The 21,253-nt window shown below is 42.3% G+C and overlaps 1 protein-coding gene and 1 pseudogene across 3 annotated transcripts; both read left to right on the forward strand.

Moving 5' to 3' along the window:
* The first annotated feature begins 12,308 nt into the window (after positions 1-12,308).
* LOC147338145 (uncharacterized) lies at positions 12,309-18,554 on the forward strand. 3 transcript variants are annotated; one of them, XM_086258479.1, is made up of 5 exons: positions 12,309-12,437; positions 13,496-13,583; positions 14,304-14,461; positions 14,887-14,944; positions 15,883-18,554. In XM_086258479.1, exon 5 carries the CDS (start codon positions 16,442-16,444, stop codon positions 17,429-17,431), a length of 990 nt encoding a protein of 329 aa, XP_086114605.1. In that variant the 5' UTR covers positions 12,309-12,437; positions 13,496-13,583; positions 14,304-14,461; positions 14,887-14,944; positions 15,883-16,441; the 3' UTR covers positions 17,432-18,554. The 3 variants fall into 3 exon arrangements, with proteins under 3 accessions (XP_086114605.1, XP_086114614.1, XP_086114623.1); XM_086258488.1 differs by having other exon boundaries at positions 14,896-14,944; XM_086258497.1 differs by having other exon boundaries at positions 13,496-13,576.
* LOC147338146 (TBC1 domain family member 2A-like) lies at positions 17,726-21,253 on the forward strand (annotated as a pseudogene).

The following is a 21,253-nucleotide window of genomic DNA, read 5'->3' on the forward strand; positions in this document are numbered from 1 at the left end:
GGTGTTGGATGTGTAATTATTACTGTAAAAATGTAATAATTAGGGGCCGGAATGTTGTGGATAGGCGTAGCTTTGGGTCACGTGGTGTCAGTAATAGTGATTGCTATATCACCTGTTCACGGCCCGAGGGAAATTTTGTGAATGAGTGGGTGATGGGGGAAGTCGACTTTTGCTGACCGCTCAAGCGTCCCAAGGCGTTCCCAGGCCAGCCGAGAGATATAATCTCTCCAGCGTGTCCTGGGTCTACCCCGGGGCCTGCTCCCGGTGGGACATGCCTGGAACACCTCACCCAGGAGGCGCCCAGGGGGCATCCTTGTCAGATGCCCGAACCACCTCAGCTGGCTCCTTTCGATGTGGAGCAGCAGCTGCTCTACTCTGAGCCCCTCCCGGACGGCTGAACTTCTCACCCTATCTCTAAGGGAGAGGCCAGCCACCCTTCGGAGGAAGCTCATTTCTGCCGCTTGTATACGCGATCTCGTTCTTTCGGTCACTACCCACAGCTCGTGGCCATAGGTGAGGGTAGGGATTGTAACATTGTAAACATAATACAATTTTACATTATGTTACTGTCAGAGTCGGACGGTGCCCCGACCGGTCGACCTGTGTGTGTGTGTTTTTTTGTTCTCCTCTCTCGCTCCGCTTTTTCTCCGCTGCGATTGTTACCTCCGACCCGTAAGTGCTGCCACTCTGAGCTGCCTAATAAGCCTGGACGCGATCGAGACGGAGAGACGGAAGGGGACACTTCACTGATTCTAGGGAGTTTTGTGGACACACGAGGGGAGACGGGGAGAGGAGCACTGAAGGGACTTGCACTGTGGATAACTGTGGATTGATTTTGGCTTCACTGTAAATAAAGACACTGTTCAACTTAAACGAGAGGTCCGCGTCTAGGTTCGCTAACTCACCACCCTTAACAGCTACAATTTAACATCATGTAAAATTGTAACATCATGTTTACAATGTTACAATTTGTAAATTGTAACATTGTAAACATAATGTTACAATTTTATATGATGTTAAACTGTAACATAATGTAAAATTGTAACATTATGTTTACAATGTTACAATTTGTAAATTGTAACATTGTAAACATAATGTTACAATTTTATATGATGTTAAACTGTAACATAATGTAAAATTGTAACATTATGTTTACAATGTTACAATTTTACATTATGTTAAATTGTAACATAATGCTTAACAGATAATGGTTATCCTCTTTTTATATTATACATCATTGTCTCTGTAGGAGGGTCTGGAGCACCCCCTGCTGAGCCGCTGGGCTCAGTACCTTGCAGGCAGGTCCGACGATGACTTCATCATCTCACCTGAGCTCAAAATTCTGGTGCGTGAAGGCGTCCCTCGGGAGTATCGGCAGAGAGTGTGGCGCTGTTTGGTCCGAGCCAGAACTTTGACAAGCCAAGAGTGCCACATGCAACGCTATCAGCAGGTACAGCTGTAGAGAGAGAGAGTGCTTTATCCGCACCTGAGCACAGGTGGCTCCTCCTTCTTCCTGTTGGGAATGCTGGCGAGCACTCGGTAATCCTGTTCTGTTTCCAGCTGTGTGAGAAGAGTCGGACAGCTCCTAATCCTGCCTCCAGGCAGGTCCAGCTGGACCTTCACCGAACCCTGACGACCAATCAGCACTTCTCCTCGCCGTCCAGCCCCGCCCTCCAGCCCCGCCCTCCAGCAGCTCCGCCGCATCCTTCTGGCCTTCTCCGGGCATAACCCTGCCATTGGCTACTGCCAGGTACTCAACAGTTCAGAACAAAAGTATAAATTTTATATCTGAGTTCTTATGTGGACCCGCCTTCCAGGCAGAACCTCACCTTCCATCAATGTCCACAGGTTAGCGGCCCTCGCTCTGCTGGTCCTCCAAAGTGACGAAGACGCCTTCAGGTGTTAAATGGTAACATTCTGTTTACAATGTTACCATTTCACATTGTGTTAAATGGTAACATTCTGTTTACAATGTTACCATTTCACATTATGTTAAATGGTAACATTCTGTTTACAATGTTACCATTTCACATTGTGTTAAATGGTAACATTCTGTTTACAATGTTACCATTTTACATTGTGTTAAATGGTAACATTCTGTTTACAATGTTACCATTTTACATTGTGTTAAATGGTAACATTCTTTTTACAATGTTACCATTTTACATTGTGTTAAATGGTAACATTCTGTTTACAATGTTACCATTTCACATTGTGTTAAATGGTAATATTCTGTTTACAATGTTACCATTTTACATTATGTTAAATGGTAACATTATGTTTACAATGTTACCATTTACATTATGTTAAATGGTAACATTATGTTTATGATGTTACCATTTTACATTATGTTAAATTGTCAGTAGGCCTGGTACCGGAACCGGTACTGGACCCCCTTTTACTTTCAGCCATCAGAAGAGGGTACACTGTGGTCATAACAATACTCAGACTGTAGCATTTAAAGGTCCCAAAGTGTACCAGGAAAATATCCCCCGCACGATTACACCAGCAGCCTGAATTGTGAATGTGAGGGAGGATGGATCCATGCTTTCATGTTGTTCACTCCAGGCTGATATAAAAATGATATAACTAATACTACTTCTACTAATAATGACAATAACAACAAAATAATAATAATAATGTCAAAAATACCAGTAATAATAATAACAATAACAACATAAACAACAACATTACTACTAATAATAATAAAGATAAACAAATGTATTAAAAAATTAATAATGATAATAATAATAAAACTGATCATAACAGTAACAATATCAATCATAACAACAACAGTACTAACAACAATAATAACAATAACAATGAAGGTGTTGCTGCAGATCTGAGTCCCGACTCTGCTGCCTTTCTAGTGCGGCAAAGAAAGTAAGAAATAGAAAAAGAAAAACACAAATAAACTGAGTGTGAGGGTTTTTCTACAAGTTACACTGAATATTTGCACAGACATGCTGACTGTTTGCTGGGAGACGTCACCTGTCTTTTATAGAATAGCAGGTAAGCTGTTCTCTGCCGCTGATCACACACAGACTCACACGTGGTCTGGCAGACCAACTCGTCATCGTACGTGAGCCGGCTGTCTGTGACGTCGTCTCTTCCGCTCATCTGGTGAACGCCGTCACAGACGTAATGTCCTGAGAGGAGAAGGCGCACTTATTAACGTCTCATAAACTTTCAAAGCTGACCTGCATTCAGCACATGTGTCTGAAAGCACCCACTCACCGCTGTAAGCTGAGGAGCCCAAACGACTGATCACGCTGACCAACAAATAGCGAGCAGTTTACTGGGAGAGGGCAGCGGCACCACCCGTTAGCTTAGAAATGGGCTCCATCCATACTTGAAATGAACGGTGTGCCTTTTCCCTTACCTCTTCAGTAAAGGCTGTGTCCTGGCTGATCACCAGCTGCTGTGTCAGAACAATGGGGCTGTTCTTCTTCTCCACGGTGAACGATGGAGTGAACGTAAACCACTTCAGCTGGAGGATCAGCACACTGAAAGAGATGAGACAAAGAGGAGAGGCTCAAAGGAAGACGCAAGGAGGACATGACATGAACAAAACTGACACCGACTGAACTGTGGTGGTTTGAGGCCTTTGGGGACCGATTTGAGGTTACTCACTTTGGCAGGTTCAAGAACAACAGCTCCTCTTTGATCTTCTTAGCTCCGCACTGGCATTCGTAGTCCAACAGGCCGCCCTGCAGCAGGGAGCAGGAGGAACAGGTGCATTAGAGTTAAACTCTTTTACAGATGAATTCACATATTCGTGGGAGCAAGCCTGTTCACAGAATAGAGTCTAAACGAGCTCTTACTTTCAGACTCCAGCCCCGCCCCTCAGCAGCATCCTGCTGGCTGGCACAACCTTGCCATTGGCTGCTGCCAGGGACTCAACAGGTTAGAACAAAAATATAAATATTATATCTGAGTTCTTATGTGGACCCGCCTTCCAGACACAACGTCACCTTCCATGAATGTCCACAGGTTAGCGGCCCTCGCTCTGCTGGTCCTCCAAAGTAAGAAAAAATGAGAAAAAATAAGGAGCAGACCAAGCAAAAGAGGGTATTTAAAGAGACAGTGTTCTTAAGGTGCATTTTTGGCGAGTTTTATTATCTAAATGTCATTGTGTCACTTTCTTATGAGGCTTCAGTGAACTGAAAAAGCTTCTGGGATGAGAAGCGAAACGTCTTCAAAAAAGTTAAAGAAGTCCGGTTGCTTTTTTCCCCCAAGCTCCTTAGTGTTAGGTATTTTAGTACCATGGTAGCATTTACTGGATATTGTTTTATAGTGACATTATACAGGAAAACTCTGTCATTCAATAAGGCCCCTTTGTTTTAGTTATTTTTCTCTTTGACCCAAGAATTGATGTGTGAGAATCACAGGCTGGTACAAGGTTGAAATACCACAGAGATCACTCCCTCAGCTACATTAGTTTCTTAATCTTTTAGACGCCTGTTGAAGGCCAAATGGTTTGTTTCAGATTTCACTAATGAAAGAACTCTTCGTTTTGTGCCTTGAAAATATGTCGCTGAGATAATCACAATTGTAGCTGAACTGATACACTACACAAAGGATGCTTCTTCACCCAAGGGCAGGAAGACGCTCCCTTATCTTGGTCTGTACTGGTTTAAACTGATAATCTGCTGTCTCATGAATTTTACCCTCTATATAAACTGTTGTACTTGTGAATAAAGTTGAGTCAATTTGGGAAGACAACCTGAAGCAGTCTCTGTTTTCTTGTTCTCCCAAGCTGCTCCCGAGCTCGTACTAACACGCTGAATGGCATGCTTGAATATTGCTTGAGAATATATTTGACTGTGTTACAGACTAAGGGACATTCTCTGCTGATAGGTGAAGGTACATTCTCTGCTGATAGACGTCCACGCCTCGAAGGAAGTCGATCCACGGATTAGGCCCTGGAAACCGTTTCCTTCAATTTTGGTGTCAGAAGTGGGATCCTGACGAAGGTAGGCACTCGTCTTTTATTTTATAAGACTGTGTTATGCTTTTCTCAGTGATCCACATAGAAACGGGATACGCTGACGAGGCCTTCTTCAGTGGCCCACATAGTAACAAGTGGGATACGCTGAGGAGCCTTCGTTAGTGGCCCACATAGAAACACAGGAAGTTGCCTGTTGTTTTGTAAATAAAAGCAGAAAGGACACAGGAAGTTGCCTGCTGTCATAAACTAAGAAGTTGCTCACCAGCAGAAAGGACACAGGAAGTTGCCTGGGGTCATAAAACGAGAAGTTGCTCGTTAAAAAGTGAGAAGTTGCTCACTAAAAAGATAAAATTGCTAGCAAAAAAATCAAGTAACCTCAGGTGTGCCACAGCAAAATAAAAACTAACTTAAATCCTTCAAGCGTCTAAACCCCTCTGGAAATCACTGACCATGGGTCAGAATAATTCAAAGACCTTAAACAGGTCCGATAAAAAATCAAAATTAACTGTAAAACCAGATACCACCACTTGGGTGGGCCTGATTATAGATATATATTATGTCAACGAATCCCAGGTGTGACTGAATCTCAGCTTATTGAAGAAGTAGAGGAACTAGACCCTAAAAATGACCAAGCAGCCAACACCACCTCGTTTTTGTGGATAAACGATGACAAAATCACAGCCTTTTTTCAAAATCTAAAGAAATTTCTGCTCACAATGTCTAGAGATAAAATTGATTTAAATGCAGTAACCATGTGTAAGCAAAAGCCAGATGAATCCATTCTAGTTTTTATGAAACGTTTCACACACTGCTGGACTAATGAGGCATGCATGCCTGAAGGAGGAAATGATCAGATTTTCATAACAACATTCTTAAACAATATTCATCCAGAATGTTCACAACTATTGAAGCTGACTGCCACTGATAATCTCTATGACATGAAAATAAAGAACTTTATCACACTTGTCAAAACAAAAGCTGGTGCAGATCTTTTCCCCAACAGCACGAAGGCTAAAAGTGTTAAGATTATGTTGAATTTTGATGTTGAAGGCTCAGAGGAAAGTGAAAAAATGATGTATGCAGGGGCCCTGTCCCCTCAACAAGCGCAGCAGGGAGATTTCAGAAGGAGAGATAGGAGTGGAGACGTATGTTTTTATTGTGGAAAAATAGGACACTGGAGGAGGGAATGCAAATCAGCAGCACGTAGGTCTCAACCACAAAACACAGGACCAGCTCCTGCCACTAGGCGTCAGCAGAGCTCTTCCAGACAAGGTAACTGGCAACGCAGACAGGAATCACACCAAAATAATGGCCCCTTTGCACTTAGGCAGCAACCTTATAATCCACATTTTAATCCCCACCCATATGATAACGAAAGACTGGACCGACAATAGGGAGGCCCAGGTGAAGATGAGGGACAGTGTGAAGCACTACACACGATGCTGCATTTGCAATTGTCCCGTAACACAGAAAGCTTGCCCACGTTAGATATAGAAATAGGTGAAAAGATTTATTCCTTTTTAGTTGACAGTGGAGCCACTAAAAGTTCACTGTCTGGAAAATTCTATAGCGGGCCTGTTTCCTCTGTGTGCATCAACACCATGGGAATAAACGGAACTCTAGTGCAATGCCCCAAAACTCATTCTCTAAAGACACGCTGGGGCCCAAAACCAGACGAAATTACATATCATCCATTCATAATTATTCCAAACTCGCCTGTGAATTTATTAGGCAGAGATTTAATGGCAAAAATGAACTTGTGTATTTCATTTAACACAAAGGGTGAAATGTTTGCAGATACTGATAACAGCTATGTTTTCTAATGCTCTTGCAGACGTAACCGCGAAAGCAGCTGCTGCCTCACAGCAACCACCCAGAAAGGAAGTATTATCTTTGCCTTTACAGCTGCCACTTGTCACACTCCCAGACTATTTAGAAGCAAATGTTGACCTAAAATTCATACAAGTGCAAGCCTCTGCCTTAGATTACACTTACTGGGAAAGTAATGATTGTACCTTAGATAACAGAGACGGCTTATACAAAAACCTTGAGGGTTTGATTGCCCTCCCATCTTCACTACTGCCAATCCTTGTCCGCCATTTTCACGGTGTGAGTCATGTTGGACAAAGAGGGGTAATAGGAGCAATAAAATCAAGATTTGTAATCAAGAAAACATCACACGCAGTAAAACGCATATTAGCAACCTGTCTAACATGTGCACGAACTAATGTAGGTAGCTCAAAAGCAAAACATCAGCATTTACCACAACCAGATTTCCCATTTCATACATTACAAATTGATTTTACACACATGCCAGCACAAGGAAGCATCAAGTACTTACTGGTAATAGTGGACCAATTTAGTAAATGGGTAGAAGCTTACCCAACATCAAAAGAAACTGCAGAAGTAGTCTGTCAAAAGTTGTGCAATGAAATAATACCCAGATTTGGAATACCTCACCAAATTAACAGTGATAGAGGACCTTCATTTACATCAGAAGTAATTCAAAAGTGTGCTAAAACTCTAGCAATAGACTGGAAATATCATGTGCCATACCATCCTCAGAGTTCAGGAGTTGTAGAAAGAATGAATAGGACCATAAAAAATCGCCTGACTAAAGCAATGATAGAAACAGGAATGACCTGGATCAAACTACTTCCTCAAATCCTCTGCGAGATTAGAATGACTCCATCCGCAGCAACCAAATTATCTCCATTTGAAATAATCATGGGAAGACCGTTTCCAACACCATGGTCAGCCTCCAGAGGGGCACCGCTATTGGAAGGGGACATAGACACTGCATTGTCTGACTATGTTCATAACCTGGTAGAAACACTGAATAATAACTATCAGAAAGTTTGTCTCTCTCAGCCTCTCCCTTCCATAGATCCAACCCATCCGTGGAAACCAGGAGATGCGGTGTTGGTAAAATCGCTAAAACCAAGGGCACTCGGGGAGGCCGCGTGTTCCAGCCCCCAGACTGTACTTGCAGTGACGAGAACCAGCATCCTAACAGACGGACAACCTCAGTGGATTCATGCCAGCAGGGTTAAGACCAGCCCCACCAAACCACCTAAGGCGTCGGATCAAGTAGATGACGACTCAGGCGAGCCAACGCCCGGATCCAATCCACCTACACACACACAATCACTGATTAACACACAACGCCTGAAAGAACAACAACAAGGTACTCGAACATCCAGCAGGAACAGAAAGCCTAGAGTACCACACAATGTCTAACCTGATAAAGATAGACTCGTTTCATCCTGATAATGGAGAAAATGAAATGCCCATTGTCATCACACGACGCTTATACGGTGTCTCTCGAACCTGGGACCAGGCCAGGAGACGACTAAAGAACTGTCTTTTTTATATATTTAGGTTATTAATCATATCTACTGCATTAACCTTAGGATTTTTATTTACTATTTCGTATTGTAAAGTGCAACCCTGTTCACATTTCTGCAAGCCACATTCTCAATGATAACCCATATAGCTACTAGTACAGCTACTTCAATGTATTTGCAATTAGCACAAATTGATCCTGAGGATGTGCCAGATGTTACCAATGATGTTCCTGATGTGTATATTGAACATTAGGTTGTGAACTATTACATTTTATGATTTGCTTTTTATATTATGTTATTACATTTGTGATTTTTCCTTTCTATTTGAGTTATTATTTTTAAAAATAATAAAAGAGGGGAACTGTTAGGTATTTTAGTACCATGGTAGCATTTACTGGATATTGTTTTATAGTGACATTATACAGGAAAACTCTGTCATTCAATAAGGCCCCTTTGTTTTAGTTATTTTTCTCTTTGACCCAAGAATTGATGTGTGAGAATCACAGGCTGGTACAAGGTTGAAATACCACAGAGATCACTCCCTCAGCTACATTAGTTTCTTAATCTTTTAGACGCCTGTTGAAGGCCAAATGGTTTGTTTCAGATTTCACTAATGTAAGAACTCTTCGTTTTGTGCCTTGAAAATATGTCGCTGAGATAATCACAATTGTAGCTGAACTGATACACTACACAAAGGATGCTTCTTCACCCAAGGGCAGGAAGACGCTCCCTTATCTTGGTCTGTACTGGTTTAAACTGATAATCTGCTGTCTCATGAATTTTACCCTCTATATAAACTGTTGTACTTGTGAATAAAGTTGAGTCAATTTGGGAAGACAACCTGAAGCAGTCTCTGTTTTCTTGTTCTCCCAAGCTGCTCCCGAGCTCGTACTAACACGCTGAATGGCATGCTTGAATATTGCTTGAGAATATATTTGACTGTGTTACAGACTAAGGGACATTCTCTGCTGATAGGTGAAGGTACATTCTCTGCTGATAGACGTCCACGCCTCGAAGGAAGTCGATCCACGGATTAGGCCCTGGAAACCGTTTCCTTCACTTAGAGTTCTCTGAAAATGGTCAGGTAGAAGGACTGGACTGAAAATGAGTAAAAAAGCAGCCAAAGCCCAAGGAAGTTGAAAGACTGGAAACTATTGCTGAGGTCATGTCAGTGTAAAAAGTTACCTACAAGTCTGGCACCTTGGAAGCAAAACATAAAGAAATAAGGTGTAAGGCCAAATGTTTGGTCCTGCAGCCAACCGGACCATGAAATATAGAGCACAGGTGAACAAAGTGAGGCAGCAGTTTGCTGATTTCCACCTTGTGCCTTTCATGTTGATCAGCTTAGTAGTTTGCCAGCTTTCTAGCTGTTAAAGACTTTTGGCGAGAGGTTATTCATATTTGAACTCTAATTGAACCCCTCTTTTTTACTGTTTTTTTGTTTGTTTGTTTTTGGGGTTTTTTGTTGTCTTAGATGGCCTGACTCAGCAGGTGGGGGCAGTTTCTGAGTTCACCTTCGTTCAAACAGTGCAGAAATGGTTTCGCTATGCTCCAGACCGGATGGGTGGTGCAGGACGCCCGATATCCAGCCCCGTCATGGACTAAACTAAAAACAGTAAATAATACATTTAACAAACAAGCAAGCTCTAAATTCAAGCGGAGAGACTGCAGACGTAGCCGCACCATTCCAGGGATTTTTGGTTAGCATGAGGGGTCTAGCCAGGACCCTTACTGGATACTTGGTGGGAATCGAACGTGCGACTCCAAAGATGTGTAGTATTACCACTACACTATCCAGCTGCGCTACACTATCCAACAAAAGAAGTTTTTAGAAAATTTGATAAAGTCTGATGCTTAATATTGTAGGGATATTAATCTCCCTACAATATTAATACGGATTAATAACACAGAGAAGTCATACTTCTGTTATGACAGAATTAATTGGGTAAATTATATTTACAATTGTAACATTGTAAACTTAATGTTATGATTTTACATTATATTAAATTGTAACATGATGTAAAATCGTAACATTGTAAACTTAACGTTACAATTTTACATTATGTTGCAATTTAACATAATGTGAAATTGTAACATTGTAAACATAATGTTACAATTGGAACATCAGTCCATCTATCCATGCATCTTCATCCGCTTTATCCGAGGCCGGGTCGCGGGGGCAGCAGCCTAAGCAAAGAGGCCCAGACCCAACACGCTGTGTACTCACCTTTGCTAAGTACATGTGAACAGATCTTGAATAAAAAAAACAAAACAAAACACACTTTTCTTTTTTGTTTTATTGAAAGCACTTTACAGAAAGTGTAATTGTTTGTAATGAAGAAAGAAGTAGGTAGGTTTGCATGTGTAATTAGTGTGTTATTGCAGAAGAAGCTTAATGTGTAGTTTGCAAAAACAATGGGAAAAAAAGGTGGCCGAAGAAGAAAAGATAAATGTCCTTTTTTTTAAGTATTCCCTCGGCCGGTCGTTTGGCTTATGACATGTGGCGGGGACTCTGCTACAGAACTCCGCCAGTTCGAACCCCCCACGAACTCACTGCCACGGCCCTGCGCGGGGGGCGGGGAAACGCGCTCGCATTTCCTTTTTGCTTTTTCCTGCTCGAGCCAAGTCCTCCGCCCGCTCTTCATCTCTCTCATTACCCCTTATTACCTTACACTCATGCCTTTGCCTTTCACCACTTCAAAACGAAGCCTACTTCAATATTACCTTCATACGCTCTCTTTGCTTTTGGCTTTCCTCATGCTGTGTACTCACCTTTGCTAAGTACATGTGAACAGATCTTGAATAAAAAAAAACAAAACAAAACACACTTTTCTTTTCTGTTTTATTGAAAGCACTTTACAGAAAGTGTAATTGTTTGTAATGAAGAAAGAAGTAGGTAGGTTTCCATGTGTAATTAGTGTGTGATAATGCTGCAGAAGAAGCTTAATGTGTACTTTGGAAAACCGATGGGGGAAAAAGCTGGCTGAAGAAGAAATGATAAATGTCCTTTTTTTTCAAGCCTTCTCTGGCCAGCCGTTTCAGTGCCACGGCCCTTGCTTGGGGGGCGGGAAGACGTGCACTGGCGTTTCCTTTTTGCTTTTTCCTGCTCTCGCCAAGTCCTCCGCCCGCTCTACATCTCTCTTATTAGCTTTTATTACCCGACAATCACAATCAAGAGATGTTGAATAAAAAAAAAGAAAAGAAAAGAAAAGCTACTTTTGTTTTGTGTTTTATTGAAAGCACTTTACAGAAAGTGTAATTGTTTGTAATGAAGAAAGAAGTAGGTAGGTTTGCATGTGTAATTAGTGTGTTATTGCAGAAGAAGCTTAATGTGTAGTTTGCAAAAACAATGGGAAAAAAAGGTGGCCGAAGAAGAAAAGATAAATGTCCATTTTTTTAAGTATTCCCTTGGCCGGTCGTTTGGCTTATGACATGTGGCGAGGACTCTGCTACAGAACTCCGCCAGTTCGAACCCCCCACGAACTCACTGCCACGGCCCTGCGCGGGGGGCGGGGAAACGCGCTCGCATTTCCTTTTTGCTTTTTCCTACTTGAGCCAAGTCCTCCGCCCGCTCTTCATCTCTCTCATTACCCCTTATTACCTTACACTCATGCCTTTGCCTTTCACCACTTCAAAACGAAGCCTACTTCAATATTACCTTCATACGCTCTCTTTGCTTTTGGCTTTCCTCATGCTGTGTACTCACCTTTGCTAAGTACATGTGAACAGATCTTGAATAAAAAAAACAAAACAAAACACACTTTTCTTTTCTGTTTTATTGAAAGCACTTTACAGAAAGTGTAATTGTTTGTAATGAAGAAAGAAGTAGGTAGGTTTCCATGTGTAATTAGTGTGTTATTGCAGAAGAAGCTTAATGTGTACTTTGGAAAAACGATGAGAAAAAAAGGTGGCTGAAGAAGAAATGATAAATGTCCTTTTTTTTTCAAGCCTTCTCTCAGCCGGCAGTTTCAGTGCCACGGCCCTCGCTTGGGGGGTGGGGAGACGTGCCCCCCCAAGGAGACCTGCTAGATTGTTCAGAAGGTTGTTCTCATCCATCCAGATGGAGGATCACTAACAGGAGCGTGGAAGACTCCAGAATCCACTCTGGCTGGAATCCGGTGGATATGCAGTGTGTACAGGTACAGGACCATTTAAACGGACAGCATTTATAGAATGACTATTAAAAGTCAGCGAGTGTCAGTAATGTTAATGTGGTTATGTTAGTAATACACCGAGTGCTAATATAAGAGCTTTAAGATGCATTTGTAGATATTATTACGTGTTTTACCGTCTTTATGGTGCTAGCTTAAAGTTACGGTGTAAACGTTAGCTTATATTGGAGGAAAGCTGTTACTGGTTAAACGATGTTAGCACAGAAATATTAGCTTCTGTCATGACTGATGAAGTTACTAGTTAATAAAGTTTTCAGTAAAGTGATTAATCGCAGCCACAGGTTGACAGCAAATATCTCGATTAGCTTCAGTGCATCTGTAATAAATATGTGCAAGTTTCAGTGCTTCGTTTAAACTGTATGATACTTATACTGACCCAGGGTCAGTGTAAAATACAATCCTAGCTGTGTGAACAAAGCCACTGTAAATTTAATCCTGCATGACAAACCTCAGGATGCAGGTTATTATTACTCTTTCCTGCTGGCACACCTGAGAGTCAGCTAGAAACTTATAGTGACGTGGACATCATGCAAAGACTGCCAGACTCTGTAATACTGCAAATGATCAGTGACTCAGGTTAACACTAAACTTCAAACGGTACCTCTGTGTGCTGAACATCTAGGATTGAGTCAGGCTGCATTGACTGTGGGACTTTAATGTGTTAAAAGCAGGTTGAAGACGGCTCAGAAACATTTGAAGATTAAAATTTAGCATTATGGCTGCTGGTGGTTTGTAATATCTACTCAGCTGTATTTTTGTTACTAATTTATGTTTGTTGTTGTTTAACACAGATTTCAGAAGAGCAAATATGCTTAATAGTTTAACTAGATTTCATTTGTCAGTGTTTGACTGCTGAGTCACCGGAAGAACTCATTTCATTCATTCTCCATATGATGTTAATTTACAGAAATGTTTCACAGGAACTGATTTCTCCCAAAGGTTGAACTAGTGTGTTTCCATAGATTACCTCTGTATGAATGTACTTCTTAAATGAAGGCAAGTGTTTGTCCTTTTTTGTTCCTCAGGTACAGTACGTGATATCAAGGGCAGGTGGTCAACACTGGGGACAAGAAGCAGACATACTTCCAAGAGGGAGCTGCAGTGAGGTCAGAGGTCAGAATCTGAAACAGCTCAGGTTTATATTTTAGAGGTTATAAAAAATCAAAATGTATTTATAAAGAAACCTTTAAATAATAGTCATAATTATGATTATTATAAGAAATATCAAACATTTAAGTGGATTTTCTGTTACACATATTGTGTTAGCCCTGCGATAAACTGGCAGCCTGTCTTTGTCCTGTATCAGCTGGGATAGGCTTCATCCTCCCGCAACCTTGAATTGGATACATTTTATTCCAATTATGTAATCTGATCATTTACAAACTCAAGGTATCTAATCAAAATGTAAGTAATAATTATAAAATGGGAAAGCAGAAATAAGTGTGACATAAATGTAAATGTGTGAGCTGACATAGAGCTACATGCAGTCTGAAAAACCTTTGTTGTCAAGTTTGCAGTTATATCAGCACGAGACATTCTTACATAGAAGAGACATTAAAGTCTCTAACTCAGTGAAGCATTATTGGTCCCGTCTGTTTGGATAAATATAGTAAGTTGATGTATGTCCATTTATTGACACATTTTCTTAAGTGCTTATCCAGTTCAGGATCACAGTGGAGCTGCAGCTGGATATGTTCACTAAATAAACCTTACAAAAGTTAACAATAAACCTGCATCCATGTACGTTGTTGTCCACAGGATAAGAAAATCAAACTGGAACACTGTGGAACATGTTAATAAATGTTTGTGTGTTTATGCCTGTGTCTTTCACAGGAGGCGCTGGAAGGTTTCCCTAATAGTTCCTGGTGAATCAAAGCAGAACCATAAAGGTTGCTGGACTGCATGATGGCCTTACCCCTGAGCAGTCATCCTGTTAAAGGATGAACCAGTTAGAAGCTGTTTTCAAAGTAGCTGAGCAGATTTCATCTCAAGTAAGCGATTAACTGTTTGTTCATCTGTTCCGCCACTTAAAGAGCATTTAAGGACGTCTTTTGAGTGTCCAGTTGAATTAATTCTACTGGCTCTCATGGTCATTTGTTATTATAGTCATATTTTTCATGTTCATCCAGCTATTTAGTAAATTCTATCTATTTAGTAATATCCGTCAGCTATAAAATGTAATATAAATATAAAAATATCTAAATATCTCCTGCCCTTTATGTTTTAATGATGTAAGTCTGTTATCGTGTTACATTAGCATTCCTCACATATCAATGAGATGCTGTACAGTACAATCCTACTGACACAGCAGAGGGATAACGACAGCTATTCAACATCGTTACACGACACATTCGAGCTGCATGACGCAGACAAAGTGACTAAATCATCTTTTTGTGGTTTATTGACTTCAAACCAGCAGACAAAGCCGATGGCAGAAGATGTCGGAGAAGAACTTCAGGCCGTGGACTGAAAAGGTATTTTTTTCTTGTTATCAAAAGACATTTGGAGTGGCAGCTTCTACAACTGGTTGTGCTAAAGTAAAGCTTACAGTCTAAGAAATCACAGTGTTGATATTCAGCACAAAGAGAAAAGCTCACTTGTTTGAATTTATTTACAATCATAGTTTTATAAATTCTGACTGTAAACAGCTTTTACAGCTTTGATATTGTTTGACACTCGATATCAGGTGATAGGGTTTAATTTAAAGGTTTCTGTGTCCCAATGAGCCATTTACACTGATCAGTGTCAGTTTAACTGTAACACATTCATTATTTAGATTCAACAAAGAAATAACTGAATGTAAAAAATGGCAGCCCTCAGGCAGGTTTATAGAGATACATGCATCCATTATGAAATTTATGTATCCCAGATAATTGTTATTCATCTAGTCATGGCAGACCTACCTCTTCCTCCCAAGTTAACTGCAACCCAAAATAACTAGTGGGGCTATTTACACACTCACAACCAGTGTGGGGTAAAAAGAGCCACCAAAAAACTGTCAGCCACAGGTGTGCTAGAAGAGTTAGAAGCTCTACTTATGGAGAAACTTTCTAAGTCTAACAGGGGACAGGAACTCCTGCCCAAGTAACATGATATAAGCCCACATACAGCCCAGCCATAAAGTGAACCAAGTTAAAGACAGCATGGGACCAAATGCATGTAACCAGCCTGCACCCACCTGACATTTCTTCCTCCTGAATTAAATGAATGAAGGGATGAAAGTTAAATGACTACAAACCTAAAGCCACTAGTTCCCACACTGGAGCTCCCTGACACTGTGTGTTAACTGTATTTAGCTTGTATCAACAGTTGTAACAGGCTAAGCCACCTGAGACACTGCATTGAATTTGTTCCTGTCTTACTGGTTTCAGCTGACTGGTTTCAACTCAGATATTCTGCTTTTTCCTTTCAGTAGATCAAAGCAGCTCGTGCTCCTTCTGCTTCCAATTTAGAAGAAGAAGAAGAAGGCGAAGGCTTCAGCGAAGTGGCGTTCATGGTCTCAGTGAACAGTCACGGTCACACACTGCATGTGGTTTTAAAAGCAACATGTCTGTTCACCACAACAATGGAGATGTGTAATATTAGTGCAGCTACGGTTTGTTCTTGAACATCAGTTCTGTTTTCTACTTTGATCACTCAGACCAAAAAAGTGTTGTTTTCAGATTCTTTCTTTTAAATCTATAAAGCACCTGTTCATTTTTTTTATTACAATTAGTTTCACATAAATGTTAGTGTTTCCTTTTATGATCTTTTAATGCTTACACTACACTGTACATGAAATCAAACCTAATAATGAGGCAGATAACATTCCTGTTACGATCCAGACTAGTGGTCTTACTGGGGCCGGTGAACAGGACTGTAAGCTTGCCATTGTGCCAGTTAAAGTAAAATCAAAGAGAGGTCAAAGAATAGTGGAAACGTATGCCTTTCTGGACCAAGGGAGTTCAGCATCCTTTTGTACAGCGGGTCTTATGGACAAGCTGAATATTGCTGGGAGGAGGACAAAGATTCTCCTGCGCACCATGGGACAGGAGAAAGTGGTGGACAGTTTCATTGTACCTGAACTTGAAGTTGCTGGATTGGACAGTGACATGTACTGTGATATGCCTAACCTCTTCACTCAGCATAAAATGCCTGTAGATATTGGTAACATCCCAAATCAACAGGACCTGGTTGACTGGCCACATTTGAAGCATGTTCATTTGCCAGAAATTAAGGCCAATGTTGAGCTTTTGATTGGCATGAATATGCCCAGAGCTCTAGAACCTTTGGAGGTCATCCGGAGTGTAGGTGATGGACCCTTTGCCATTAGGACTGTGCTCGGCTGGACTGTGAATGGGCCACTTAATCGAGAATGCTGTGGAAGGCCAGGATGTTTGGCAACAGTTACCGCCAACAGAGTTTCTGCTGTCACACTGGACAAGCTATGGAAACAGCAGTTCAAGATGGATTTTCCTGAGAGCAGCAATGATGAACAGATGGGGCTGTCAAAGGAAGACTTGAAGTTCCTGGAATTGGCCAGCAAGATGGTGACTTTGGGGGATTGGCACTACAGCATTGCCCTGCCACTAAAAGACCGAGACATAAGAATGCCTGACAACTGTGCAATTGAGCAACGAGCCTTAGGTTTGAAGAAAAGGTTCATCAGAGATAAAGACTTTCATAAAGACTACACTGCCTTCATGACAGATCTTATATCTAGAGGATATGCAAAGAGAGTCCCAGTCACAGAATTAGAGCGCCAGAAATGGGGAAGGATTAAACGTAACTTTGTTCCTGGAGATGTGGTCCTTATAGTGGATGATTCTGCACCTCGTGGTTCTTGGCTCATTGGGAGAGTCACCGGAGCTGCACCAGATGAAAGGGGGCTTGTGCGTCAGGTCTGGATTAAGACCCCAACCAGCCATGTGTGCAGACCCATCACAAAGATATGCCTTCTTCAGGAGGCCTCTGACCCATGACTATGACATTTTTGACACAGTGTGACATAACTAACTTTGAATTGACTTTAATGTTATGAGATGTACATCAGACTGACTATATTTAGGCTAAGTGCTGGTAACCTCTGGCCTATGACTGACTGACCATGTGCAGACAGAAGAAAAGAAGAGAAGACATGAGAAAATAACTTTGGTGGACTTTTGAGTATGTTATGTTGTCTCACTGGGTGTCTGTGATATGATGAAGTGTGTGTTGTGAGTTATGGTGTTGGATGTGTAATTATTACTGTAAAAATGTAATAATTAGGGGCCGGAATGTTGTGGATAGGCGTAGCTTTGGGTCACGTGGTGTCAGTAATAGTGATTGCTATATCACCTGTTCACGGCCCGAGGGAAATTTTGTGAATGAGTGGGTGATGGGGGAAGTCGACTTTTGCTGACCGCTCAAGCGTCCCAAGGCGTTCCCAGGCCAGCCGAGAGATATAATCTCTCCAGCGTGTCCTGGGTCTGCCCCGGGGCCTGCTCCCGGTGGGACATGCCTGGAACACCTCACCCAGGAGGCGCCCAGGGGGCATCCTTGTCAGATGCCCGAACCACCTCAGCTGGCTCCTTTCGATGTGGAGCAGCAGCTGCTCTACTCTGAGCCCCTCCCGGACGGCCGAACTTCTCACCCTATCTCTAAGGGAGAGGCCAGCCACCCTTCGGAGGAAGCTCATTTCTGCCGCTTGTATACGCGATCTCGTTCTTTCGGTCACTACCCACAGCTCGTGGCCATAGGTGAGGGTAGGGATTGTAACATTGTAAACATAATACAATTTTACATTATGTTACTGTCAGAGTCGGACGGTGCCCCGACCGGTCGACCTGTGTGTGTGTGTTTTTTTGTTCTCCTCTCTCGCTCCGCTTTTTCTCCGCTGCGATTGTTACCTCCGACCCGTAAGTGCTGCCACTCTGAGCTGCCTAATAAGCCTGGACGCGATCGAGACGGAGAGACGGAAGGGGACACTTCACTGATTCTAGGGAGTTTTGTGGACACACGAGGGGAGACGGGGAGAGGAGCACTGAAGGGACTTGCACTGTGGATAACTGTGGATTGATTTTGGCTTCACTGTAAATAAAGACACTGTTCAACTTAAACGAGAGGTCCGCGTCTAGGTTCGCTAACTCACCACCCTTAACAGCTACAATTTAACATCATGTAAAATTGTAACATCATGTTTACAATGTTACAATTTGTAAATTGTAACATTGTAAACATAATGTTACAATTTTATATGATGTTAAACTGTAACATAATGTAAAATTGTAACATTATGTTTACAATGTTACAATTTTACATTATGTTAAATTGTTACATAATGTAAAATTGTAACATTATGTTTACAATGTTACAATTTGTAAATTGTAACATTGTAAACATAATGTTACAATTTTACTTTATGTTAAACTGTAACATAATGTATAATTGTAGCATTATGTTTACAATGTTACAATTTTACATTATGTTAAATTGTAACATAATGCTTAACAGATAATGGTTATCCTCTTTTTATATCATACATCATTGTCTCTGTAGGAGGGTCTGGAGCACCCCCTGCTGAGCCGCTGGGCTCAGTACCTTGCAGGCAGGTCCGACGATGACTTCATCATCTCACCTGAGCTCAAAATTCTGGTGCGTGAAGGCGTCCCTCGGGAGTATCGGCAGAGAGTGTGGCGCTGTTTGGTCCGAGCCAGAACTTTGACAAGCCAAGAGTGCCACATGCAACGCTATCAGCAGGTACAGCTGTAGAGAGAGAGAGTGCTTTATCCGCACCTGAGCACAGGTGGCTCCTCCTTCTTCCTGTTGGGAATGCTGGCGAGCACTCAGTAATCCTGTTCTGTTTCCAGCTGTGTGAGAAGAGTCGGACAGTTCCTAATCCTGCCTCCAGGCAGGTCCAGCTGGACCTTCACCGAACCCTGACGACCAATCAGCACTTCTCCTCGCCGTCCAGCCCCGCCCTCCAGCCCTGCCCTCCAGCAGCTCCGCCGCATCCTTCTGGCCTTCTCCGGGCATAACCCTGCCATTGGCTACTGCCAGGTACTCAACAGGTCAGAACAAAAGTATAAATTTTATATCTGAGTTCTTATGTGGACCCGCCTTCCAGGCAGAACCTCACCTTCCATCAATGTCCACAGGTTAGCGGCCCTCGCTCTGTTGGTCCTCCAAAGTGACGAAGACGCCTTCTGGTGTCTGGTGGCAGTGGTGGAAGCCATCATGCCTCAGGACTACTACACCAAGAATCTGGTGGCCTCTCAGGTCAGCAGACACACTCACCTGCTTGCCTGCTGTGATCTGTTTTAGTGATCAGTGAGGCTGATCTCTGTGAGTCTTTGTGCTCAGGCGGACCAGCGCGTGCTGAAGGACTTCATGGCGGAGAAGCTTCCTCGCCTGGCATCTCACTTTGAGGATCACAACATTGACGTCTCTCTGGTCACCTTCAACTGGTTCCTGGTGGTTTTTGTGGAGAGTCTGCCCAGCGACATCCTGATGCCTCTGTGGGACGCCTTCCTGTATGAGGGTACCAAGGTACCATACACCCGAACACACCATGACAGAAATGCAGACAACACTTGAATGCACCACAGTAGTGTCCATGGAAACAAAAATGATTTTGTTTTCACCTTTAGATGTCTTTATTTACATTTTAGGAGTAATAAGACATTGTTTACTAAGCATGGGGAACTGTCATGTGACATGAAATAGGAGTGGGAAAGCAGATCATTCTAGTAACGACCTCACAGTCTACCACAAGCAGCGTAAATCCAGACGATGAGCGGGACAATGGCTTTGGGCTTGTTTCTGCAATGTGACAAATGCAGCACAGCTTTTACATCGTTTGTCTCAGGAAATAAAATCACAGTTCAGACACAGAAATATATACCACACAGGGATAAATGCTGACAACAGCTTCAGCCACGTAGATCCAACCCAAAAGTTTAATTTAAACTTAAAGCTCAACTACCAAGTAAGTTAATATTATCTGGCAACTGAGGAACCAAGTGGCTTATTGGAAATCGATCAGAGCTGTAATGAGTAAAGGGCCCAACTGCACCACAACTGAAAGAGTAATTTTATGACTCACCTCCTCAAAGTTTCCAATTAATTGTGTGGCGTGAGTGTCCTGTTATGAAATGCATGTCTGTGCTGCAGGTGATCTTCAGATACACTCTGGCTCTGTTCAAATACAAAGAGGACGACATCCTGAAGATTCACGACAGCGTGGAGATCTACCAGTACCTACGCTTCTTCACAAAGACCGTCTCCAATGCCAGGTACGCACTCGCCTCCACCCGCCTTAATCTACGAGCTGTTACACTCTCAGAAGTGTAGCGGATGTAGCTGTTGAATCTTTGAGCTTCAAACCCTTTTTACTGAAATTTTGTGAGAAGTTTAAATTTCCCTGATCACAGTAACAACGATTTAAAGATTTTTAAGTATCTGCAGCTCTCGGATACATGTGGTCCAGTCAGTCCAGTATTTCCTGCTCAAACTGCAGTACCTGAAGTATCAAGCAGCATAAAACAGAAACACTCAAGCTGATCAGTTTCCAGTTCCTCTGTGTTGGTGATCGAGTCCTTTCCACCTGCGTGTGTCCATGCAGGAAGCTGACCAGCATCGCCTTCAACGACATGAACCCATTCTCCAGCCGGCTGCTGAGGAACCGGCGAGTGCTCCACCTGGAGCGCCTGCAGGCGGAGCTGCATGAGCTGGAGGAGCAGCACAAGGAGGTCATCACCGAGAGCGTCGTACGGAAAGACAAAGAGCTCGACGTCATGGTGAGCGAGGACGACGAGGACCTCTGA

This window comes from Aulonocara sp. 'chitande type north' Nkhata Bay, linkage group LG2 (genome assembly GCF_057382095.1).
Source record: "Aulonocara sp. 'chitande type north' Nkhata Bay isolate Kocher_YH1m ecotype deep benthic linkage group LG2, A_spYH_male_GT1.1, whole genome shotgun sequence".
NCBI classification, from domain to species: Eukaryota; Metazoa; Chordata; class Actinopteri; order Cichliformes; family Cichlidae; genus Aulonocara; species Aulonocara sp. 'chitande type north' Nkhata Bay.